This window comes from Mchenga conophoros, linkage group LG11 (genome assembly GCF_057382185.1).
Source record: "Mchenga conophoros isolate Kocher_MC1m ecotype Shallow Benthic linkage group LG11, M_conophoros_male_GT1.1, whole genome shotgun sequence".
In the NCBI taxonomy this organism is placed as follows: Eukaryota; Metazoa; Chordata; class Actinopteri; order Cichliformes; family Cichlidae; genus Mchenga; species Mchenga conophoros.
Window position 1 is genome coordinate 18,335,642 of NC_140536.1, and position 27,349 is coordinate 18,362,990.

Genomic DNA, 27,349 nt, shown 5'->3' on the forward strand with positions numbered 1-27,349 from the left:
ATGGCAGCAAATTCACCCCCCAAGGTCAGACTGTGCAATGATCAAAAGAGCTACATGTCAGACTCCACAGGCCTCAGCTAGCATGCTTCATGTTCAAAAGTTCAAAATACTATAATTAGAAAAAGCCTGAACAGGTAGAGGTTCTTTAGAAGGGTTGGGCAGGAGTTTCTTCACTCTAAAAAGAACATCAGCAGCACGGTTTACGTTTGCACAGTTGCATTTGAACAAACCACAAGACAGGTGGTGGTGAGAATTAGCTGTAATGCTCAGCACCGTGTTAGTGCAAATTAGTGCAAACACCACATTTCAACAGTCAGGCACTGTGGTGCAGGGCTAATGACCGGGGCTTTTTTTTGCAGCCACAGTCGCCGCAGTCATCCAGTCGATCAGACCACGAACTCCTCTGCACACCAAAGTATTCTAGAGTCAAATATGAGGCCGTCTGTCTGACTGAAATCGGGGTCATGCAACAGGACAACGATCCCAAACACAGCAGCAAATCTATAACATAATGACCCAACGTCCAGACCTCAGTCGGATTAAAATGCTGTGGCAAGAGTGACGATGATGTGAGAGACTGATAAAGTCACACAGAAAATGATTACTTCAGTTTATCACTGCTAAAGGTGGTTCTACAAATACTCAATCCTGTTCTTGTTTACTTTCAAAACGCTTTCACACGATTGTATATTCACATTTTCTCAATCATTTGCTAAAAAAAGAGGTGAAACACACATTGAACAAAACATTTCTTGTGCAGTTTTTTTTATAGATGACACAAATATGTAGGGAGTCAACATAAAACTATCATAAATGCCTTTGTGCACGATAATCATGTGGCAAACGTTTGACATCGTGTCAGCCATGCAGTGTGAAATTAAAATTTCATAGAAATCACCAGGTAAAAGAAAAGAAAAAGAAAAATATTATGTTTGCATCATACCATATAAACACATGGGGAAAAGTAAGAAAAGGAAATAAGAAGACAGGAGGGGTCGGCTGGGACCGGGTGGGTTCAGCGCAGAGGTGCATGTCTCCGGCTCTAGTTAGCAGTTTTGGGGGCTCGATAACATCTTTAATATTTGATAACAAGATTCTCCAGGTATTGCAAACACTCTAAACCAATATGAGGCAGAGAGAAATATGGCAATGCACAGCAGATCGCACTCGCACGACATTTTCAATCGAGACATCTCAAGGTGATCTTACTGCCTTCTATTTTCCATTCCTGAAACCCATTGCACTCCAAATCCCAATTTAACACCTGTGATAGGAGGAAGAGACTCCTGTCAGCCTTCGCATTAATATACACGGCAACCTGATCAGAAAATTTACAATAAACTGCACATAAAGTGCAAACATAGACATGTTAAAGAAAAAAAGAAAAAGAAAAACATCATCATTCGTTTTCGATAAAATCCTCAAACACTCAAGTTGGATATAATCAAGAAAATAATTTTTTAAATCACCAGGAAAGCAAACAAAGGAGATTGGAGTGATTGTGGTTTTTCGGCATATTAATCCCCTTAGTTTTGGTGATTATCAGAGAATTTGTCAGACTCCACTTAATTACATTCCACAATGACATTTTCAAGAAATAAACACAGACTGAGTGCGTGCCCCAAACAAAGTATTTCATTACACCCCAAAACGGTGAAAGCTCGAGTGTAATCTCACGTCTGTATCTCTGCAGTGTAAAAGCCTGACATTTTGTATCCCTGTGCTGTAGGCAAGAAACTGGCTCCTCCAATATGTCCTGAAACCTAATAAGGCAGAAGAACTTGAGGATTTAAAAACTGTCTCCAAAAGCTTGTGTGTTCCCGTGGGATTTATTTTAGTCACAGACAATGATAAGAAGGACCCATTATCCACCGCTGCTTCAAAAGAGTGCTTTTCTACTTTAATGACAGTGTAAATCAGCCTGCCTATCATTTGAAACCCAAAGTGGAAGTATTACACCTGCCATGGAGCTAATATAAACAAAGACTTTCACCATTTAAAGTCACACAAAGCTGCTGCTATACAGCTAAAAATAAAAAAACATGTAAAAATGAAAGTTGAACGCAGTGCCACTGCAAACTTCTCTTCCCCCTTTTCGTTGCTGCTTTACAATAGGGGATAGCCAGCACTATTAGATACCATTAAAGAAAACATTGAGCTTTTACACCTCCCCACTTGCCCTTCTCTCCGTTCTGTCTGTGCAACAGAGAGCAATGACGTGTTGCAAGACAAGGCCCACTGTCATTCCACAGTGATGAGGTTTTTGACTGCCGAGGGATTAGCAATGTAAGCCGTGGCATATGTGACTTTGTGGAGGCAGTTTGTTTTGTTTCCTTTGTACTCAGAAGCAGTATGAGGTCAGCTGAGTTAAAGTGAAATGTGAGATGAAAGTAGAAGAAAGAAAGAAGGAAAACTACATTGCTTTAATTCCTCACAAGCTAAAATTGGATACAGTTTTTCTAACGGTGCCAATATCTGCTGATCAAATCCCAAATATTAGCAATTTAATCCAATCTGAACACCGTGTTCCCCCCCAACATGACATAAAAGCCATTAGCAGTTTAAGCTGTTCTATTAAAAGCCACTACTGTCAATTCTAATTCAAGTGTAAGGCCCATCTTCTTCTTCTTCCCTTGTACTGTTTGTCCTGTCTTCAGAGCCATCCACTCCTCCTCATAAGCCCATTATAAAGCTCCTTCTCCTATCTGGAGCCTCTCATTGGCAGCTGCAGCATAATTCTGACTCACCTATGAGCCATCAGTGTTTACTGGGATGCTAACGAGACCGAGAGACGAGAAAGTACACAGCTCCCCGGAGAAAGGGAAAGGAATAAACCGGCGATGTTCAAAAAGCAAATTCAATAGCACTTGACTGGCGAAGAAAACGCAGGATAGGTTTTATTATTTTATTCAGGACTTATCTGCGCTGATGTTATGATAGGGTGAAACTGTGGTTAGTGAGTCTGTTTTATAACACGGAGATGGCAGCTCTCTTCCACTTCCAGCTCGCTCACTGTTAAACATGCAGAATGAGAGCAAACCTCCACTTAATGTATTTAATAAGGGTACAGTGAAAGTAGCGATTTGCGATGAAAAGAAAAGAATCAGACAGTGTGGACCTCATTATTTGCCACTGATGAGCAGTTTCACTGGCAGGCGTCCTTTGCTACTCTGTTTATGGGGCCAAAGCTCAAGAGACACTGCAACTGGATTTGGCACTGATTAGTGCAGCTCGCTGTCTTCTTGTATAGTTAGTGATTTGTAGCTACTGACTTGATATCCAGAAATATAGCTACAGATGGCAGCGCCACAAATTCAGTGGGTTTCACTATAATGGTTTGTTTCTCTTTGAATCAAAGAAAAATAATGTCCCTTTTTAACTTAGGTCAACAAACGTTGGTGTTTAATTATAACCTGGAAAAGAAGTAGATACATAAAGTATGCCTGAAATATTATTTTCTGCTATGAGTCAAGTGCCCCTGACTGTAATACTGTTCTGTACAATATATACATGTGTTTTATCCTGTTAACCTAACATTGTTTACCTTATTTTCAGATCGCATGATGTCGGGAGAAAGGCATCACCCTGCATCTACACCCCAGGTCTGCACAACGCTAAGGACTATTATTTACATAGTGAAGGTCACATCTTGCAGGTCTGAATAGAATTTAATTAAGTCAGCAGGATTGACAGTTCTTGATAAAATGCACACTACTCAACTTAATTGCTTTTTGACAGCTCCGCAGAGTTTGCAGAAAGAAGAAATTGGATTAATAGATGGATAACACTCACGCTCACCTGACTGTGCCATGTGCAGACCACAGCATATCAGACCCTCACAGTGCATGCCAGTCACTGTCTGCGTGCTGCATGCACACAATGGCGTATCACGCGAATTGTTAGAGTGAAGTGAAAGTGCAGAAAAACAAACCTCGCAGGGTAAAATCTCCACCAGGCATTCCCTTGTGAGATCTACTTAGGTGCTTTAAGCACCAGCATTGGCTACATCCACAAGGGAATCAGTGCTAATTAAGTTGCAAATGTAAGTAATTAACTGTACCTCGAGGCTAAAATGAGTAGTGATCAACAGAGCCTCACTGTGTACCATTTTTAAGCTCTACATGATCGCGGTCAATGAGTCTGTATATCTCCAACAAAACAAAAAAATGTTAAGTTCTTAGAGGAGCATCAAGCAGCTACTTTGAACAACACGTCCGACATATTAAAAGCGAGGATGATGAAGACTTTAAGTCAGTTTTAAATCAGTTTCATCAACATATTTAAATATGAATGTTTGTACCTGGTATTCGTTCGGCCAGAAGGTGCTGACAGCCAGCTCAACCTGATGCCACTGTTTGCCATGAGGCCCCGACGTGTTCCACACTGGACTGCCGAGCGGGCCGCCGTTGACCCGCACATATGCCCGTAGAGCCCCGGGACTGTGGCCATCACGGCTATACAGGAAGTAGCTGAACTGGACGCAGTGCGTGTCATTTTCACTCAGTGTCTGCAGCAGCAGCTGAGCACGATGACCCACGGCATGCTGGGAGGAGTTCACCAGCATATAGGACCCTGGAAAAAAAGCAGGACAGAATGCAACAATTAATCGCTCTATTCAACATTTATGTGTTATTAAAAGTCGGGGTCATTAACTGTGAAGCCAATTTTTCTGCTGCTCTGTATTGGCCGGTTTAAGCCTGAAAACAATGTAAAAGTATTTTAAATCATTGCGTTCCTGTACACCAGATGTCTTACATGCGTCAGAAACAGACATCATTTACAAGTTGCAGAAGTGAAGCGTGCATTTTAAAAAAGTTAACTAGTCTCTCGAATGCCTGAGGTGTTTATTCATTTTAAATTGGAAAATGAAGTCAACCACACAGACACTTGCACTATCTTCTACACCCGCGTTTTCCTGAGGCAGTAATAGCTTTTTGGACATTCATGTATTTTTCATTCATGTATTTTACAATTTGACTGTGTTGTTTTCTTTAGACACAAGGGGCAATATTGAAAATCATAGTTTGAGTTTATTTATATATATAATAAGGCATGATGGGAAAATACACAATCTACAGTACTGCACAAAACTCTTGAGAAACCCATCACTTTTTTATTGTGCTTCGAAAATGGGAATTAGGTGCAGCAATTTATTGAAACATACATTTAAACGCAGCATGTAAGGCGACTCTAATGAGCTTCAACACAGCTTGAACTGTTATTGCTTTACGTAGCTTTCAGGAATAGTACTCCAGGCTTCTTGAAGGAAAGTTGAAAATACTTCTTTGGATTTTGGCTCCTTTCGTTTTGCAATAACGTTCAGGTTCAGGCTCTAGTGAGGTCAATCCATGACTAATAGTGTTACTGTGTTTTTCTATCCAGGTATGATTTTGAAGTATTGGCAGTGTTTTTTTGGAGTCACTGTCATGCTGAGAAATTAGGCTGTTGTAAATCAGATGCTTTCCAGATACAGGTACTGCATGGAAGATCAAAATTGTGCTTCGTAATTCCATTAATTCTGATCTGAAAAGATCGCAAACACCAGAGGCTGAAATCCAGACACCGTATTTTATAGATGTTATAGACGCTCATGGTTGTACCCATCTCCTGACCTCCTCCATACATATTGGTGATGATTTGAACCAAAAATTCTGGATTTTGGATGCTTTACTTTGTCAGACCTCTTGCCAATGATTTTCAGTTCAGTTCTTGTGGAATTTGGCACACATCAACCTTTTCTTCCTATTTGCCTTCCTTAAGAATGGCTTCTTGACAGTAGTTAGTAGTGGACTGAACAACCATATCCATCTGTCAGGTCCTGTGTCAGGTTTCTACTAGATTTGTCCTGTTTGTTAAGGACAATTTGAGTTTCCTCAAATTTTTTAAGGACACACTGCACACCATGCAGAAATGTATCAACCTTTCAGCTACTTGCTGCTTGGGAATCACTTTGTTACGGAGCCCCGCAGGGGACATGGGAGAAAAAAAAATTAAGACGGACTTTTGCGAGATCTCGCAAAAGTTTTAGCCGCATTCTTCGGAGGCCGCCAGCTCGAAGCCGACCGGGAGGTCGAGGCACGATGTGCCGGGAACAGTGTTCCTCCCGGCTGTAGTAGGTCTCGACCTCCCGTTAGCTTCGAGATGGTGGGTGTCAGATCTCCAAAAACGTCGGAGCACTTTTGCAAATATGTGATGTCTTGTAAAGCGAGCAGGTGTCTGATGTTTACACAGCTACATTCACGCCTCAAAATATCTTAAAAGTGTATTTTGTGACCCAGAAAGAGTAATATTACAACTAAGTAGCTGCCGCCATTGTTGGAATTCAACTTTTGCGAGATCTCGCAAAACTTTTGCGAGATCCCAAGTTTGTTTTGCGAGATCTTGCAAAACTTTTGCGAGATCCCGAGTTTGTTTTGCAAGATCTCGCAAAAGCCCGTCTTAATTTTTTTTTTCTCCCATGTCCCCTCCGGGGCTCCGTACTTTGTTGATGCAAGAATGTTATTTTATGCCTTTTGAACTGTGTAATATTTGGCATTTCTCAGATTCAGCTAAAGAAATGGGAACAAATTATGTTTTTGTGACAGGGTCCTACTAGCAACTTTAAAGTGAATCAGAAACAGAATACTTTATTAATCCCTAAGGAAACTGTGTAGACACACATGCTCCAAGACAGTAAGAACAGAAACTAAATACAGGTTGCAACATATAACATAATAGCTCTAATTATTATTGTTATTATATCTGTGTGCTACACAAAATTAATATACTTTGACATCAAGTTGCCCCTCTTATCTTTCTTCTTTTCTCTGTAGAGGATGTGCAAATGTGCACTCTTTGCTAAGTTGCCCGTCGGCTTAACAAAAAAACAAAATGTTCCTTTGGAAATGGTACAAGGACTGGACTGAGGATGAGTGAAAATGCAGGTAATGTCCAAAGAAAAACTTTGAAACATCTTTAGAAAGCCTGGAGAACAACTGCTCAAGACCGCTATAACAAAATGACAAGAAAGTCTGGCTCCCCGGAAGTAAAATATAACGAAACGAGGGCTGGCTCATGACTCGCACAGTACCGTACAAGCGTATATGAAAAAGAGAGTAAATTAGTTACATTAGTGCTCATACCGCGAACATGTCCATAGCACAGACTTGTTCATCTAATTTAAGTGGTTGAGCTTTGCAAATGAATCACTGAGGCATTTTTGGGAAACAGACTCCCATGAACCAAGGCAAACATATCAGACAAGGAACAAATCTTTTTTTAACCACTTTTCGCCGTGTGAATCAGAAAGAAGAAAAATGAAAGTATTATCCACCAAGTCACTGCTATGTGTGTAGGTGGTTAACAAAAGGGGGAAAAAAATTAAATGTGGGCTTTTGAATGTACAGACACATTCAGTTCTGGCGATGGCAGCAGTGAATACCGGAGACAAATGAGGGGACCGAGTGAGAAAAGAAACTGAGTGAGAAAAATGAGCTCATGGCCAGTTTCCCTCTTCCCTCTTCACCAAGGTGACGCCGAGGTAAAAACGAGATTCACAAACCCCCCGACCGCCCCAAAGCCTCCTCTAATCAGGATAACATAACCCCATTGCCCTTTGCCTCGCATCTGTCCTGCCTTGAGTCTTTGCCCACTAACGTGATTAGCACAACAATGTTTGGAGACCTTCCTGTGTACTCAAATAATCAAGCCTGTTGTCTTTGTACTCCAAGGTCTTTCTGTTCTCAGTCAGAAACAAGCCCGAGAGACCAGACAGTCACAGCCTTGGCGCCAGGTGTCCAGAAGACACTTATTCTCCTCTCAGATGTAATAGCATGTGAATGGTGCAGAAGCCAGACAGAGGAAAAAAATCTTAACATCCCACCGAGTTTGCACCTCTGAAATAGGAGCCTCTCTGACAATAAGCATCTGGGGCAACACACCATACCTACAGAAGTACTCTGAGTTATGAATATAGAAGTCTTTAGCTTTTTTATCCTCATCTCTATTAAACGCCAAACAAGCACCTGATGGAGTCATCCGCTTCTTCACAAGCACAACCAGCCACTGAGAACACACTAATTACCTCTTTGAGCGCAAATAAGACAAAATGCCTAAATTTACAAGCTGATGTTCTACATAATGAGATTGAGATTCACAACCCTTAACCCGGAGCTGTATGGCCGCTCATTACGTGAAAGCTATACGTGGCCTTTGCTATAAAACCGCATTGCACTGCAGCGCACTGTCAACACCTCCTGATTTGTGTCCTGTCCTGCGCTTGGCATCTCGGCACTCTCATTTCGCTTTGCTTAATTAGATCTTTCAGAGTCCGTCTCCTCTCTCGCACCCTCCAGGCCCACGAGGGACTCATAAAATACCAGAAAAGGGCTGAGGTGCTGAGGCCATACTGTCCTCACTGTGCCTCCTGTTTTATATATAGGCATTATTAACACCTTTCTGTTGACTCTGCAATAACGTCACGTGAGAACGGACAGAGCAGCCGCCCTGCTGCCCTTTAACCTGCTTGAAGACTCAAACCGAAGACGGAGTGAAGTCATAAATTTAATAAGGGTTAGCACGTGTGGGTGAAAGCAAATGATGGCGAAAAACTGAAACACTGTGACAAATTAAATGGAGGTCCTGGACACAGTCGGTGCAGTAATCCCGATATACTGGGAGATAATCCACATTAGCTCGCTCAGTATGGGCATTATGTATATTACTTGATTTGATTTGGCAAGTTTTCGAAGCCCTGCCTCTGTGTAAGCAGGAATTTCTGCCCCTAATTAAATGGTTGTGTCTGAGGGCTGAAAAGGCTAAGCAAAAGCATTTAACAAAAGGAAACATAATGGGAAATTAATCAAATCTATTTCTACACAATGTGTTTCTTTTTTCTGTTACGTAATCCGTTTAGTAAAAAAGTAAATAGACATTGATTTTTTTTGTGCCTTTTCTCATACACAGACAACAAATATATCTCCTTTCTTTTAAAGGGAATTAACACTTTAAATAAGATACAAAGATATAATTTAATTCGAGCACACATAAGGCGGGAGACTGGGAGACCTCCGTGCACTTCAGAACCAATGTTGAACAGCGTGAATGGAACATGAAGAAAACGAAATGTATTCAGGCATAAACTGAAGTGGGTGACGGTGTGACAAAATGTCTTTTTGCAGCAGCACTCTCTGCACACTCCATCTGACCTTGTTTGCCAAGTCTATATTATGGAGACAGAACATCTCTGCAGGGCCCTGTGCAAGGACGGAGACGAGAAAAGGAAGGGCAACACCTATTCAATTTCCTCTCAATAACTGACACTTTGGAGAAGGCGTCGATTTTTGATTTAAAAAAAAAAAAGCGAAAGAAAGAAGACCTCATCGGGGTCAAAAGGCTGCCTGCGAAGTGGTCCAACTTCAGAGTGCATTGCAGTGATGGGATTGTTAATATTAACTGTTAAGGCCAGTCAATTCAGGTTTACCTTGACATAGGGACACTGAACAACATCTTTAGAAGAAACTGCGAAGACGAAGAAATTGTTATGTCCTAGCGAGTCATCTTTGGGAAGTAAAGAAGAGGTCAGACTGAATTGTTACTGTCTTGCACACGCAAAGTAATGACACCGTTCAGTCACTCGAAAAAACCCTTGGATTTATCTGAAAAGCGCTCCTCAACCAGAGTTTGTCTGCTTTTATTATAGTCATCAGCTCATTGATTGAACACCTGGAGTGTCAATGTGTCATTAGCACCTAAAACCCACCTAAACTGCGGCGTAAAGTCGTTTTTGCTTCAGTGACACCTGCCGCTGTAATCCATTCAAACAACCAAATGTATTTCAGGTCTATAAGGCAACATCTGAAAAGTCTACAGCTATGATGGCAAACTGTTCATGTTGCTGTATCGCCACTAATGTTGAATACTGAGGTGTATAGGTCAATTTTCATGTTTACATTCAGTTTTTTAGCATTTTATGAAGTCGTTCAACACAAAATTTAAAACAAATATGTTTGTCAAGCTGCCCACACAGGAAGCCATTTGTTCATCGTGCATTGCTTTCAAGCTGACAGTTGATCGCTTGTGGGCATTGCAGGTAACCTTGGAAACCCTCTAAAGTATTTAGGTCATGCATCAAACAACAGTATCCTGCACTCTTATTGGTCGTCGCTTTAATCACTGAAGTGAGTTGTTGTTGGAGGTTGAGACGAGTTTCTCTTGGGTCCCATCCGCTTTGTGTCTCCAGGGTTATTTTGACCATAGCTGCTTGGAGTTGTCAAATATCACTGGCTTTCTATGGTTACTCCATCGCTGCAAATCACCTCCAGTGTGGACACAGCTAAAAAGCATCTTAATTGTAGACAAACTAAGTGCAAAACAGTTTCTCTTTCTTCATTTTACCATGCTTCCTGCTGAGAACTATATGGAACTGCCCATGTCCTCTGACTCTACCCTGCTGCTGAGCAGTGTTGTGGGTAACGCTTTCCAAAGCAATGCATCACTGTAATCTCATAAATTCAACACTAAATTCAGTAATTACATTGCAGTTACAATTATGTTGTTACTTGCATTACAAAGGTTTTTCAGTTATCTGAACGATGGCTGGACAGAAAGAAAAAACATCAAACATATTTGATCCTTCTTGAACACAATCACCACTAAAATGAGCTGAAATGGATTCATATGCATCGAGGAGGAAAACAGCGGTCCGCTCTACAACTCTTGAGGAGAGGAGATATGAACATTAGGTTTATTTTTATTGCACGAAAGAACAAGAGCATGATGATAAAGTGCAGACTATATCAGGACACATAATTATTGCATTGCACTGCTAGCACAACATTAGTTCAAGCATCTGCAGCATGCTAACACTGAGACAGAAAACCCAGAACCCTGAGTGAGCTTCAACAGGTAACAAAGTCATGGTAGCCTCCGTTTCAAGGTAGAATCACTGTGGCGTTTGCTTTGAAGACTCTTTGGGTGCTTTTCAACTTTACTTTTTCTTGTAGATTTTGTAAACACTAAAAGAAATATTGTATTTTTGTCCTAATGGGAGTTTGTGTCCGTGTATGAGACTGTAGGTTCAGGTTTATATAGTTAACTAATAGTTATGTGACAGTGCTTCTTACACATCATGTAAGAAGTAACATGAAAATAATGTATTGAGTAGTTACTACTTACATTTAAGAAAAGTAACGAGTATTGTGTAATACACTTTTCTGAGTAAATACACCAACACTGTTGCTAAGTAACTTTAACAAATCTTCCCAGAGGCAAATGTTGCTGCTCACAGTATCTTTTCCATCTCAGGAGAAAATAATCAACTTCATTTAAGGAGCCTGATGAATTCTGACCTGTTTCTGGTGAACTGCCCTTTGGGAGAATTAAGGAGCGAAACAACAAATCAATTACTGACTAATTATCCTGCGTAGGTTGAAAATAACTAGAGAAACCCAGTTCTCTTAGGTTGTCTTTAATTTTGAGTTTAACAGCCTCATGGAGCAATCAATAAACAAAAAAAGGAAAAAGCTTGTAGGATTTAGATCTTGGCATTGTCTGACTTTGGTGTCAGATGAAGTGCATGCAGTGCTGAGAACAATGCAAGCTACCGTACTTTTGCCATTAATGAAAACTGAAAGTACAATAAAGTTACTCATCATATTTTCCTTGCATTTAAATCTGGAAGTCACTCTTGACAGAATTCAGCATGAAATATCCCACGCTGCTCTTTCTTTCAGCAGCCAGCAGATCATCACCTTAAACGTGCAGTACCAATCATTGCACGTCACCAGCACCAAAAACACAGCATGAGCAACTCAACTGCAAATATAAAGAAAAAGACGAACTAAACCTCGGTATGACAGACTGACGCACGCCAACGCAGCCCTTCCAAATGCTACAACACAAGTGACGTGCAGTCGGCAGACACAAAGAGGTGACGGTTTGTGATCGGCTCACTCCCTGGTGGGACACAGAGTACATCCCCACTGTGGGGCCCACTCAAACAGGTTTTGCATCTCACACTATAGTATTATACCTGGGTTATGCATGCAATATTTTATTGAGAGAATTGAAGCAGACATTTAAATGTAACACAAAATGATTTTCTTTAGAATTTAATTACATCCTCCTACACTCGTACTCCCACATGGAGTAACTGGTAAAGAAATGTTTAGTAATTACAGCTAATAATGCTAATACAAACTTAGAGTGTTCTTTTGTACGTCTGATAAATTATTTTGAGAGAATAATCTGAAACAATTTGTTGATAAATAAAGAAGTTTTAATGATCCACACAATCTTAATTTGAAAACAACAGAATTAAAAGCTTCCAGATAATTACGTGGCTTTAAAATACTTTAAATAATTTGAAAAAGTATGTGCTGAATATATCAAAACAACTAGTTTTGTGATCAAGGGGCAACCTCCAGAGCTAAAAGTTAAGCTACAAACTGCAGTACCTGTAGGTGCCACATGAGGCCGACTAAAATTGGCTTCTATGGATAGATTCTCCCATCATAACAACTCTAGCAGGGATCATTTTTACTATAACTCATCCACCTGGACATTTGATGTGTGGGTGTGGCTCCATTATTGCCAGTCAACGTCTGGTAGGACTCATTTCTTTGAGTCATTATACAAGACTTCTTAAACTGTGTGTTCTTTTAGTCTTTTGAAGAATTTTTAACAGCTTATCTGATGATTACAGAGTCTCCACGAAGTCTGAGCTCCAGTTTTGGTGAATAAAATTATAGTTTTTATTAATCCAAATCATTTCAATTAATTTATTACAGTGGGGCCTTTAGCTTACAATATAAAGCTCCTTGAGTTGACTGTTGTGATTTGGCTCTAAATGCAATTGAACAGAATCTTTCATACGGTCTGTGGTTGTGAGGCATCATGCAGATCTTAGAGACATCTCTGAGAACAGAAAAAACCTTCAGAGTTGAGAATTCATTTTGATCAGTGAGATCATACTCATTTTTGATTTTCATTCTTTTGGATCTCACTGTCATCTTTAAGAACGGGTTTAGAAAAGAAATCAATGCAGTTTGAGATCTTAAATTGAGGTTGAAGGATATTTCTCAGGACCTGAATTTAAGAAGTATGGTGAAATGGCCAAATTCTCATTCTGATGGTAAATTGATCCCAATTTTCAAGAAGAGTTTTGACAAAAAACTGTTTTTTTATTTCCTTTCATCCCTGAGGTTTTGATAAGTGAAATAAAAATGCTATTAAATGAATTTACTGCGTATTTACAAAGAGATTCCTGTTTGTCCGATTTTATTTTATTTTTGCTTCATTTATTTTCTTCGCTTCTGATGCTAACTACATAGTTAGTTACTACTAGTTAACTACGGTCTGATTATCCAATGAGAACATATCCCATTACTATGGTAGCACAATGGTAGATGGTTTCATCTTCTTCTTCTTTCACCTGATCATTATAAGAGTTTTGCCACAGGATCGGTACAGTACAATATTTCAGAAACCAGTCTCTTTGTACCATAATTTCCTAGTTTATTATCAAATATCAGGTTCTGTGATGACTGAAAACCACATTTAATGTGTATTTAAAAAGTCAAAAAGCTTTTGAATACACTAGAATGTAATTTATTTGTATATCCACTGACATTGTGAATCTGAGAATTAAAAAAATAGCATCTTTTAAGTCACTTTTAAAAACTTGCTTTAGTCTGATGATCTGATCTTCCCCACAATTTTTTTCCCCTGCTGCAATTTTCATTATTAAAGCTAAAGACTAGAGCATAGATCAAGTTATTCAGATCACACTGCAGTGTATAACGCTGCAATGCATGCCCCCACCCACACATACAATGCATACACAGCAGCACCTTTCATGAATTATATTCTGAAGCACCATAAAATCTGATAAAATTCTATCTATCCATTGATGTTATTCCCAAGGGCAAAAAAGAACATCCATAACAAAATTAGGGCCCATCCACCACATCATAATTCATACCGTGCACCACTGCACTACAGGCTGGTCACAGGCTGCATGTGACACTATCTGTGACAAGCCACAATGGACACAAAACACAAAGCCGGGCGATAAACTGAGAACAGGATTTGGATTGTGCACTGCATCGGGATCACAAATTAAGCAAAGTATAAAAAGGTAAAGACAAAATAAAGCTGTTAAGAAGGACGATTGTCAGAGGAAAATGGGAGACATAACATGAAAACACAACAAAAGGATAAAGTATATTCTTTGTTTATCCACCCTACCCTACCAAAGGCACCAAACATTCCTCAGTAAAGCCTTGTTTGTCTAACATCCAAGGCCAAAGTCCAAGTAATCTCAAACACGCAAGAGAGTAGCAGGCCTACAGGTCTGACAATAATGGGATCAATGGCTGTGTTAGGGTTTAAGAAATGTCCTTGATGCTGCTTGCTGTGCCATTACTGTTAGTCTGAGTCGCTGCCACCTCTTTGCACTTTGGCCTTGATGTTCATCTTTTCCCCGTGTCTTCATCATGCACTCTCTATTGAGGTCATATGGGATTTCAGACTCAATCTCTGAGTGTGCCCTAACTCTCTTTATTTGCTGCTGTTTGCAATATCCTACAAGTAGAAGAAGCTACATTCAGCTGCTCCCTTATTCACAAGGGGTCTTCATAGCGGGTAACTCCAAATGTTTTGATTGGCCACGAGTTTTACCCCAGGATTGTTGTCTCCTCTGGGAATCATCAGGCAAATGTGTAAACCACTACACGATGGAGCCACTGTAACATCCTATAAATGAATAAAGAGGGGGGAAGAGTGGGCATCGGCGTGAAAAGCACATTGCCATTGTCATTTCCTGGCGTTTGGTCTCACACTGAGAAATGTAGTTCACAGATCTAAAACCGCCTCATTATGTAGCAAAATTGTTCACAGAACCATAACAGCTTTCAGTGGAAGATGCCACAGTCTTGTCGCTAACACCAGATGTTAATGTGGTTATTATCCATCGCTGCAGAAAACAAATGGCAGATAAAATTGTTCTTTGATTCTTTGTTGGGGTTTTTTTCGCCTGTCTGACCTTATCGATAATTTGAGGCAGGCCTGGAAGTGTGTAAACAACGTAGATGGAGGCTTTGATAAAAGGAAACCCGTTGGGAGGATGGACAACTTCTCTTCCTAATGGAAGATCTCATACAGGGACAAACCAATAATAAGACATCACACAGACTTAATCGACCGACAGCAATAACACACAATGAGAGTGTTCCTACTAAGAGGCTGAGGATGACCTTATACTCAAAAAGAAAAGCAGCACAACAGTTTCATCTGAGCATATGGCAGTAAAGTGTTATGGGCGCCATTTTTTTGTCAGCATCCATTTTCATCTGTAAGGGATTTACAATACCCTCTTCATTTTGATGCTTCCAACTATGTTTTCTTACAAAATTCAAGTCATTCTTTTTGTATTACTATTATTCTGCAGAAGAACAGTTCACTTACTTCACTTTTCTCGCCTACGTCCATCAGTTATAAATCAAAACTGCTTTATTGGTTGGAGCTCATCAGTTAATTAAGTCACTGTTGGTTATCCTTTAAGCAGAAACCTCACAAAAGGAGTTTGTGTAAAGAATATGGAAAATACGGAGACAAACCTTGTTATAGTCAGGAGTGTAGAGAGTATTAAATGTTATAATAACTCTGTAATGCAAAGATGTCTGTTCTAAGCAGTATAAGCCAATATTTTTGTTTATAAAGCTGTAAAAGTACAAGATGAAAGAATAAAGCTTAAAAAAACTTGTTTTAGCTACCAAATCTATCTGGTTATTCTACACGTGGCCTTTTTATGTCACTGAAACTAAGAACTGTCAGGGGCCTGGGTCTGTGACCCAGCATCCTGAGTTTATTTTTAGTTAGGGTTTAGTTGAGTTTTAATCTAGTTTGTGTTTCATCTGTTTCCTTGTTTATGAGTCTTTTCCTGTCCTCTGTGTTTAACTTTTGGTTATGCTTGTGCTTCTTTTATTTTGAAAGTCTTGTCTTTCCATGTTGAGTGTGTTTAGTTTTGCTTCCCCTGCGGCGTCAGGGTTGTTTGTGTCATCTGTGTTTCCCCAGGTGTTTCCACTTCCCTCTTCTGTTTATTTCCTCTGTCTCCCTCCCTCTGTGTCGGTTTGTCTGTCCATCTCGCTTCATGTCACGTCAGGGGCCTGTTCTTCGTACCTCGCTAAGTAAGTTAGCTGGATTAGATTGTTGACGATTTCGCGTGATCTTGGATCGTTCGGTTCCCCGAAGCTCATCCGGGACTTGCTGTCATAGCAACAGAGCCGTAAGCGTAAACCTGCTCGGGAGCAGGTTTACTTTATGTAAACAGGATTAGATCGCGGCCACGCAGGTATGTCCGCTTCATTTATACGAAAGCAACAGCGATAAATAAATAACATCAATGTAACTGAAGATAATGCAGCACTTGATCCTTTTATTGATGTCACACAGATACATACAGGTCATTTCCTAAAAAAGGGAAATGTACTATTAACATTCTATTACATGTATGTGATTATTACAGATGTAATTCATATTTCAGAGTAGTAATTGTAAATTACTTCGTGTAATCAAGATGAGAGACCACGGCTATAAAATCCAAGGTGGATTTGGGAAGCCTGTCGCAGCCATGTCCTGTCCGTTTACGCGAGCAACCCATTGCGGAAGGTGCAAGATTGATAAGGAGAGTCCTCAGAATTCAGCATATATTGCGGGACAGACAGGATCCTTTAGCTCAGCGCGACAGTGTGCTCATTGAGAGATATCGATTTTCCCGTGAGGATATTATTTACTTAACCAACTTGTTGACGAGGGGGTGCAGGACCACCACCTGTCTTTTTTTGCTCTGCCCTTTTCTTGGTTGCTGTTATAAACAAACAAACAGATTATTTCAGGGTCTCTTTCCAAGAGACGAAAAGCAATATAAGTGATAAATATTACCATTCTGTAGAATATTCTTATATTTCACTTTTACTTGTTCCCATGTTCTAGTGGGTCCTGTTGTGGCTCTAATGTGAAAGAGGATATAATATAACAATATAATATAATGTAATATAATATTGGATAATATAGTGTGATATGATAAATCTACCCTACCGCCTACTGGTGTTGGCCAGAGGGGCCGATGGCGCGATATGGCAGCCTCGCTTCTGTCAGTCTGCCCCAGGGCAGCTGTGGCTACAACCGTAGCTGCCTCCACCAGTGTGTGAATGTGAGAGTGAATGAATAGTGGCATTGTAAAGCGCTTTGGGTGCCTTGAAAAGCGCTATATAAATCCAATATATTATTATTATTATTATTATTAAATTACTTACGAGTTTAATTTGTCAGCAACTTTCTGCCAGCCCTCTCTCCTTGCTTTTGCAGCCTTTGCAGTGTTCCCTTGCGTTCTGATTAAACTCTGAAACTCCTGAAATCCCTCACTCAAGAGTTCTTGCTCTGCTGCCGAAAAATACCGAGCCGAGCGCGCTCCTTCGACATTTTCGCCGACCAATCAGAGGGTTTCCGATCAATGTTTCTACTATCGATGCGTAGCCCCTTTTACGACACCCAGTGATGTCACATTACTGCGTCCAGCTGTACTAATCGTCAACGGAAGGTGTGTTCGGAGAACCGGATTAGCGAGCTCACGGTTAGCGCGATGGTTTGATCTTGGATGTGTCATTTGATCTTGGATGTAGTGAGCGACGTACGAAGAACGGGCCCCAGGTCTCAGGATGTTTCAAGCTACTGTTCAGGTCCATGTTGATGTTCATGTTTAGTAGGGGTGCAACGATATTCGTATCGATATTGAACCGTTCGATACAGTGCTTTCGGTTCGGTACGCATATGTATCGAACAATACAACATTTGTAATTTATTTTATCAATTTTCCTTCTGACGATGCTGTCTGTGTTGAGCGCTCAGTGAATCTGTGTTCGACTACTCCGCCTAGGCTGCACTGTCGAGCGCAGATCCACTGAGCGCTCAACACAGACAGCATAGTCAGAAGGAAGAGCGCAGGGCAAGCTAGCGAGACAGAAGTTAAGCTCTCCTTGCAAGATGGACCTCCCCCACCCTCATTCAGATCTGGCGTTTGGAATTATTTTGGTTTTCATGTGACGTATGACCCTGAAGGTAAGCGAGTCATGGACTAAAGTAAAACAGTATGTTGGATGTGCCATGCAATGCTCAATTACATTGGTGTGAACTAGTGTGTTAGCGCAGTTAGCTCGTTAACGTGTTGGCCGTCTAGCCCCATGCACGGAGCGATCGGCGGTAGCTCGTTAACGGAGATTTGCCGTGTTGTGGCGTTAAGGTCATTTCAACGAGATTAACCTGAAAGCACTAGTGGGAACACAACGAATATGACTGCACATTTACGCCGACATCATCCTAGTGCAAAGACAAAAACAACAAGCATGCTACTAACTTTAGCCGAGTCATTTAGACAGCTGTTAGCACATGATTCTCCTTATGCTGCTGAGAATATAGCCCAGAAGAAGCGGATAGTATAGCTTTTATTTTGGAAAGAGACATTTCTCTGTAATAAACTCTCTTTTCCAAAGATGAGTGATTCCTCAATCAGATACAGGGCTTGCAATATCGCTAGCCCGACGTCCCGGAGCTAGCGATTTTTTCAGTCGGGGTACCAAAATCTATCTCTTCCCTGCCCGTCGGGCTATTGTAGGAAAAATATATGTCAATGCTTTTGCATTCTTTCAGAAATGTAGCTGGGTAATTATGTCATTGGCATCGGTGAGCCACTGTCGATATGTGACATATTGAAATCGCGTTTGAATTTGCGCTTGTTTTTTTGCTTTCACTTTGCAATCGCGCGAACTGTGTATAGAGAGCGACAGCACTGATCTGTGAGTGATGATAATTTGTGCACCAATTCCTCTGACATCATCTTATTAATCGTTAGCTTACTATGCAAACATGACAAGTGAAATCTCCCGCAGCTTAAACATGTGAGAGGTTGATCGCGCAGAGAATCGCTGAGCTTATGTGAGTGCATGTGTAAAAGCATTTCAGTTCTGCTGAGCCAAATAAGACAGGTCAGGGTGAAGAAGTGACAGCCAAAGAAAAGCTTACCACAAAACGGAGAAGTTATGACAAATCAGACTATAAGGCAAAAAGAAAGTGCAGCTTTATGGTTTCATGGACAAAAGAATTTCTGTGGCTGCAATATGATGAGCTAAATAACCAGGGCTGCACATAAGTGGTCCGCAGGTGCGCATTCGCTGTCAAAATAAAAAACACGCACAAGGGTGAGGGTTAAATTTAAAAACTGTACTTTTGAGTTAAAATATATATTTATAATTTTAATAAATGACAAATTAAAAAGGCATGAACATTTTTTTGTATCGAAAAAATATCGAACCGTGACACCAAAGTATCGAACCGAACCGAACCGTGAATTTTGTGTATCGTTGCACCCCTAATGTTTAGATTACTTCACGCCAAAGTTGTGCATGTACTTGTTTAGTTTCATGTTGTGGTTTCACGTTCTAGTTTTCATGTGTAGTTTAGATGTCCCCCGTTTAGTTTAGTTTGGTTATGCCCCTGTTCGCCCTGCCGTGTTTTGTGTTCGTGTATTCAGCCTATTAAACGGCTCGCTTTGTGTTACACTTAGTTTCCTTCTCTTCCGTGTTTACATTTTAGTCTCCTTCACAAACACACCGGCCAATTCGGTCGTAACAAGGACAGTGGTGGAAGGTTAATTTTCTCCATTTTATCTCTTTATAAACTGCTACTAGTTACATTAGATGATGAAATAGTGAAACAGACAGAGGAAAAATCCAGCATTTAATCTCTATTTAATCAAGATTTCCAAAAGCGTGGGAGCCAGATGTGGTCCAGAGCCCGTTCAATGGCCAGGTCTGTTCTAGAAGAACTGCTGCTGCACAGCTGGATGCCAACTCCATAAACAAGCAGGTGCCTGATTTTGCTAATGTGTTGGTTTTTTTCTTCTTTTTGTTGTAGTTGTCTGTCGCCCGAGTATCTTATACCACCATGACCGGCTGAGCTATGATTGGACAGTTGCTGTTTGCAGAAGTTCAGTCTATCTAAAGCTCAACAAAAGGAAAGAGCATTCATTGAATTCACATTATGCAACCTACAAACCTCACACTAATAGAAATGGCATTTTCTTTCTGTTCTTTTCCAGAGTGAAAATTTGACATTTACTGCAGCAAATCACATGTCTGCTCACACACAGACTACAATGTCAGACATGTGAAAACATCACTCCTAGCTGGATAGGGAACCTTCTCCATTGCAGCTGGATCAATAGAGCAGCCTACTGCTTTGCATCAGGGCATGAAGGACTGACAGGTTTTCTATTCTCAAGGCTGACACACCACCTGAAGTGCAGAACCTAATCTCATTTTCAGCCCCCACTCATTCTATCATTCACAGCTCCACCTCTGTCATACTCATTCTCTTGCATTCATATCATTTTTCATTATCACCGCCGCCATCCATCAAGTAGCTTCACTCTCCCACACACAACATTCAAAGAAGTGAACATTATTGACATTTTCTGTTCTTTAAAACAATCTGCCCCTTCGGCTGTAGTATTTTTCATTGACCAGAGATCAACTTCAAATGGCATCCCCTCTGTCATTCATTTCTAAATGTTAATATCGGACGAGTCACTTCCTCAATTTATCATTTTTCATCTTCTATTTCGAGGACTTTAAAGTATTCTTATTTATCTGCTCGCCGTGTCCTTATTTCTTTGACTTCACTGTTCTCCAAAGAACTAATTTAAAATGCAAAAGCGGACCAAAGGGTGACAGAAAGAAAAAGTATTGAATTAGGCTGTACGGTGCCACGGGGCACTTATAACCTTTTTCCAGTACTTTTCCTTTATCTACACTGTTAACAACTCATCTCCTTTTTCTGCTCTTGACTTTATCTTTTCCAAGCAAGCACAGTGACTGGTTTCTCTACAGGTCTTTATCGCCCGTGGGGCCGAGCAGACCATTACCAATCCCTCTGGGGACAGCCCTGCACGCACCGGGTAGAAACGAAGAGAGTAAGGGAGTAGGAGGCCAGCTGAGGACTGATGTTCGAGCGCAAAATAAATGAATTACAACTGCTATTGTCAAAGTAGCTAGTGCCTTCCAGCATTTGAGAAAGATAAGGCCACGTCAGCAAGTGTTGTTGTCTTCCTTCCAAGGAGAGAGGCGGCTGGCGCTGACCTTTTGAATTGTCCTCCAGGCAGTTCAGGATCAACTGCCAGATTTGGCCAGAAGAGAAGCAGCTGAGTGGACATGAATAAAAAAGTGGAAGTGAGACAGATTTTCTCTTCTTGACTGTTTCTTTTTATGCGTTGGAACTCCAAAAAGGCTCTACTGTCTTTGACTGCACAGAGGAAGAATGGACAACTGGTGCTTAATGATGACAATTCGGGCAAATAAAACAGCAATCAGCAAACATAACACCATATTCAACACATGTGATTGCTAAAGCAGTAGCATGAAAAAAGCTGCTGTATGCTGTAAAAAAGCTGCTCTATGTATAAACTGTATCTTTAATTAAATTGGACATTGTTAAGAATGTCACTGTTTCACATATTTTAGGTGCAAAAGTACCCAACTCCTATGTTGGGACTAAAAAGGAGCACTTGAAGGCAATCACAAAGCCGTACCTCAAATGTGTTCACTGATTATTTCCTCTTATGTGCTTAAAGGTCTGCTAATCAAAAAAAAATCTCCCGCTGCAGTCCCGCATATTCTTAGCACTACATGGCTGACCATCCATGGAACAGCCTAATTATACGCAAGCCCTAGTGAGGAAAAAAGCGTTCCCTAACTCAGAATGGAACAACATGAACGCAGGAATCATCCGGCATTAAAAAAGACGTTTTCTGCGCATGCACGAGTGACTCTATTTGCACTAGTTGTTCCCACCACAGCCAGACCGACATAGGTGGGGTTATCAGCAGCCCTGAACAAACCAAAAGACAAGCCTTCACTAGGCAAGGCAAGGCAAGGCAAGGCAAGTTTATTTGTATAGCACAATTCAACAACAAGGTGATTCACTAGCTTTGGCCACAATCCAACCTACTGTATATCAGCTATTAAGTAACTCATTAACAGAGATTAGTTTAGTTATTAAACCTATACTACTTTTAATACATTGCAGTCTGTTAAAATGTAACCTACCCCTTAAAACTTAGACACTAATGAACAGGAACTGCAATTTTGCTGTGTGACTGAGGAGTCATTTGTAAGGCAGAGACTTGACCGTACACACTTTAACATATTTGGTGTAAATAAATAACAATTGGACATTTTCTAATGTACATTTTTCATACTTGACTGTCACCACCTTGTTTACAGCTCTCTGCTACCTGCAGTGTCAATATGCATGTCCCAGCTTGTTTGTTACACGGTGTGCTTAGCAACAGTGTGTGTGTGCACATGAGACAATGAGGATAAGATCTCCCCTGGGGTTCCAAAGGTCGGTCAGTGGTGCAATTAACCATGCAATCAGGCTCTAACCTCTATTGCTAAAAGACAAACTAGATAACCACGTGGCCCTGATTCCTTTTGTCTCCATTCAGTCTGTAAAGTGTCTATCAGCATCACTCTCAGCAGCATGGTTAAAGAGCAATCCCACACCACTGTTCTACAAAATGAACATGTCCTAAGGCCCAGCCAGACCGCTAAGAACCAGCTTCTATCAGGTCGGTGTTTATTTTTTAATTATGCATTAAGATATTAAGATTTTTTTGAGGACAGTAATCACCTCTAAATGCATTTCCTCTTTAAATCAGTTTGATGCTACTACAATCCAGAGCCAAAAAGATGCATCAAGGCTCATCAAATTTGGAAGTGTGGCCCTGACAACAGCTGTGATACGCCAGACTGGTCAACCTCATCTTCCCCTGTAGCGTATTGGAGGCCAAGAAGCTGCGAACAGACGCAGTCTGGGCGTGTGGCGAAAGAAGCCGAGACTTTCTTCCCGTCTTGCTCAGTTGTGGCTCAGGGGTGGTGCAGAAATCCATAACCCTTACCTCCTGACACTTAGCAGCACTTTATCAGCCAGTCATCACCCACAGAGTACACATAACACAGCCCTGGAAAACACGCTCTGTCCCTTAAGTATATTTAAAAAGCTTTCATAACAGCGGATACAATATTGATAAAGTGTGGTGCCTCTTTAAATCACTATCCATTAAGATCAGCAGAATAGGTGTGTGGTTTTTTTTTTTCATTAGGTAAAAAAAACCACATTAAGTTAAAATGCTGTGATATGCTGATAGCCTCTTAAGACCCAACACTGTATTCAGGCAATTTTAATAGTTAATTACAGATGCAGTGGCTGCTTGACATTTACATAAAAATTAGATTTTCTGAATTAAACTTGTATGGTTTAGAACTCTTCTGCTATTTGTCTTCACAGAATCTAAGCACGGGGAAAAGGGGATCTATTTGTGCAAAAAACTATAAAATAACAATACTAATGAAATGTTTGAGGAAGCGTTCATAAATCAGCTTTTTCATAACATCTAATTATGTGCACCTAACAACCGAGCATATGTTCAAATGTAACTCAGGTGCAGCTCTCTGACAATAATAGCTTGAGAATATACACATATGGCTCTGCTTCACTGTCCTACATTCAATGCCAAGGGTATTCACACATTCCTCTCTAAAGCCTGCCCATTCAGTTTCACTGCAGCAACCAGGCCTTAAGGGCTTCATGCATATTAGTGGTTCCCCTTAGCAACGCTGCCTGGACAACACGTCTGTCCCATCTTGACCGAAGCAGGGGAAATTTTTGACACTGCGATGCACTGTTCCAGTTTATCTAGAGGTGTTTTATAAATACAGTACCGCCAAATACTGTTGTTATTAATACTAAGACATGTAGGACCCCACACACAGATTTCTGTACTTCATGATTCCTTGTGGTGATGCTGGTCAACATTAAGAGCAAAATGAATGGTAGTTAACTAACTTGCAGGGGAAATGAGGGATGGCTGTGGAAAAGCAATCACAGGGCTCATTATTTGGCACATGAATAAATTCACGCACAGACTGACAGCTTAATGTAAGGATTATTAATTACAGGATTCTTGCTTTTTGCCTCTTTAGGGGTATTTTTTCCTGTAATGACGCATTATTTATCTGTGTTTTACACTGAGTCTGGTGGGATCTCTGTATCAAGACACCATCGGTATCGTAAGAATTGTGACATGTCACAGACGTGCTGCCATCTCTAATCTTTAGAGTCAGGCATTACACTAAACTGAACTGCTAAAATTAGCGTCTATGTGACCTTTTCTTCTGGGATTAAACAATATTTTAGCTTTAGACCTACATAATCTTTGTCTTGCCTCTCAATATCTAAAGAGATAGATAATAGGCATAAATTCTTGGAAGTCCATTCATTAGTTTCCTGGATGCACCAAAGGCTAAATTTAACATTGCTCCAGTGGAAAGACCAGCTGTCAGCACCCATCTAGTATAATTTCTAGCACTAAAACACTGAACAGATTCAATTTGTAGAGTTCATTTTTTTCTGTGAATCATGAGCAGATGAGACCAGAGGTAGAATTTCCCCCACCGGACTCAGACGAGAGGCAGAGCAGTTTTGTGTCTTTGATATTCAGAGAAAGAGAGACAATGCAGTGACAGGCTAATGTTTTTGGATTCGATTTTCATTAGCTCCTTGTTATCAGTGGTCGATCCCATTAACGTGTCAGCAGGGTAACATCAGAGGTTTCCAGGGACAGAGGGTGAAGACATGTAACATGCACACCATGGTTTGGTCATATCTGTGGATGGAAAGCTAATGAGCTACTCAGGAGAGCAAATCAGTGGCAGCTGACAAAAGCTGACATGATAGGAAGTTATTCTCAAAGCACTTCAGGGGTAATTAGTCCAGTTATACTACATGCACTAGAAAGATATTGTTGCTTTTGTTGTTGTATTTTAAGTTCCACTCAAAGTTGGCTTTGTGGTGTTTAATTGTTTTGTTCCAGGCACGTTGTATCCCAAAGTATTACAGTCAACAGTGATAAATTAGCACATCACCATTCAAGCAAAAACATGCTTATGCAATCTCCTCAAATTCTCTCTTCCAGCGTCTTCATCCACACATACAAACACATGTGCACGTGTGTATATAAAACTACATGTTGACACTTGTGTGACAATGATGTCAACAGACCATTTACTGCATGCGTCACCATTGTCATCAGACACGCTGTCCAGTAGCACCATTCATCTTTTGACACTAAACCCTGCCACCTCTAAGCTGCTGGATGCCAACACATTTAAGGTGAATGGTAAATGGACTGGTTCTTTGTAGCGCTTTTCTACTCTACTTGAGCACTCTAAGCACTTTATATATCCCTCATTCACACAAGCACATTTTCCCATGCTTTTTCTACTGAAGAGCTTTCTATCCAACATTCACACTCTGATGGATACATCGCAGAGAAACTTGGGGTTCAATAGCTTGCCCAAGGATGTCTGGCATGCAGATTGGAGCAGTCAGGCATCGAACCACCAACCTTCCAATTAATAGATGGCTCCTACAGCCAAACCTTAAAAGTGCTTCAACGGTGACAGAGTTTCTGTCTGCAGCACATTGTTGGCTCCGCTAACACTGCATTGCATTTATTTATTTGCACCCACTGAATGACCAGTGCGAACAGCAGCACTGCCATGTGGCAGCAAGGCGCTGCACAGAAAGAGGGATTCTGTCCACTCCATGGCAGAAGGACTTCAGCGGCTGATGGATGGACAGGTGCCAGGCTCGGCCCAAGATGAGGCCACAGTCTAGTGCCAGACAGATAAATCTCAAGCAGACACTGATAGGCTGCAAAGTCATCATAATGACAGGTGGGCTGGAGCCAAAGGCAGGCGGCTGCGGTGCCGCCCATCCCAGAGGTGTAATGTGCTTGTGATTAACTGTCAATCCCTCCTGTTTGGTGGACAGACGTTCAAGCACAGTAAGAAGCACTCATCATTGTGACAGCTACTGTAGCTCTGACCTTGGGCTTCACCAAGAGGGCTGCACACATTTCCTTAGAAATTTCTATAAATGTAAACAATTAATCCAAAGCAATTAAGAATAAGTCTGGTTTTTTTGTTTCTTTTTTATTGAGATTCATACACAGCATTGCAATAAACTACAAGTACGCCACAGAGCGAAGCAGCTCTTTAAAGGAGAAAGGGTTTTTTCATGGACGGATGTTTTTATATGTTACAAAAGGACAAATGCTGCTGTTAATAATGAACTTATTGATGGCGCAATTAACTGCTTCAAGTTTCAGCATTAGTGTCGGCTTCTTAATTAGCTTTCCATCCATCTAAATGTCAGGCAAGTTTTGTTTTTCAGACAATTAAAAACATGACAGTTATGTGAAAATTTGAAGTAATTCCCTAAAGATTTACAGAACTGTAAAAAAGCAGTTCTCTCTAAAAATTTACAATAAAACAATTATTTAACAATAAAAAGAGATCCAAGCTGAATCTTGAAGCTCAGCATGACACCATCCGAAACCTCGGGATTGCTTGTTTATGCGTGTCCCTGCCCACAGAACCGCTACTATACACTCTTAAGAAAGAAATCAGTACGTGATGGCTTATTGTGATTCAAACAAAACATGCTTTTCTTTCCAAAGCGACTGCTGCTGACAGGGTTTAGCGCTCAGTGAGTTTTTCTCAAACATCAACTCAGAGCAGCTCTTTCAATCACTGAGTTACATATCTGATTGTCAAAGTTAGTCTTAATAATCCACAGTCTGCACTGACAGCTGTGTTCATCGGAGCTCCTTTCTACAGTTGAAGTGCCTTGAAAAAAAACATTTTTTGAAATCCACCCAGCGTACTGACAGACGCTGTATCTGAAAACAAACCCTGCTTTTTCACTGCTGTCCACAGTGAAGGTGGGTATCGCTCCAAACTAACTGTGGTTTCTGCTTCCTAAGGACTTTTAAATGCTTTCTTAATGTGTGATGTTTTATTTCACTAGAAAACCTATATCATGCCCAGCTAAAACTGGCTGTTTGCCAGGTACAAAGAGTGAAATGGAGCCAGATATATTACATCCATATATCTTTAGAACTTAGCAAATATGTGCATGACTAGATACCACTGAAGGTACATCCTATATTTGTCTTGTAATACAAGTACGTCAGTAATGGCAGTGTAAAGCTGGGATAAAAACACACATTAAATGTTCATAATTCACTCATCTTTGCCTGCTATGTGCTTTCACATGCTGCAAAAAAACCAAAAAAGGCCTATTTGTTTAAATTTTATTTATGCACATAGGAAAATGTGGCTGACCCATCACCACTAGGCACCATTAGTTCTCATACCTGACTCATCTTGAGTGAAGGATGAACGTCACGGGA

The 27,349-nt window shown here is 40.6% G+C and overlaps 1 protein-coding gene across 4 annotated transcripts in view; it reads right to left on the bottom strand.

Moving 5' to 3' along the window:
* Positions 1-27,349, bottom strand: part of ptprub (protein tyrosine phosphatase receptor type Ub) — a 195,632-nt gene that overhangs the window by 85,775 nt on the left and 82,508 nt on the right. For all 4 annotated transcript variants that reach the window (XM_085291249.1, XM_085291248.1, XM_085291247.1 and 1 more), the window contains exon 3: positions 4,301-4,572. In XM_085291249.1, the coding sequence (XP_085147375.1) occupies positions 4,301-4,572 (272 nt within the window). The remainder of the gene's footprint in view (positions 1-4,300; positions 4,573-27,349) is intronic.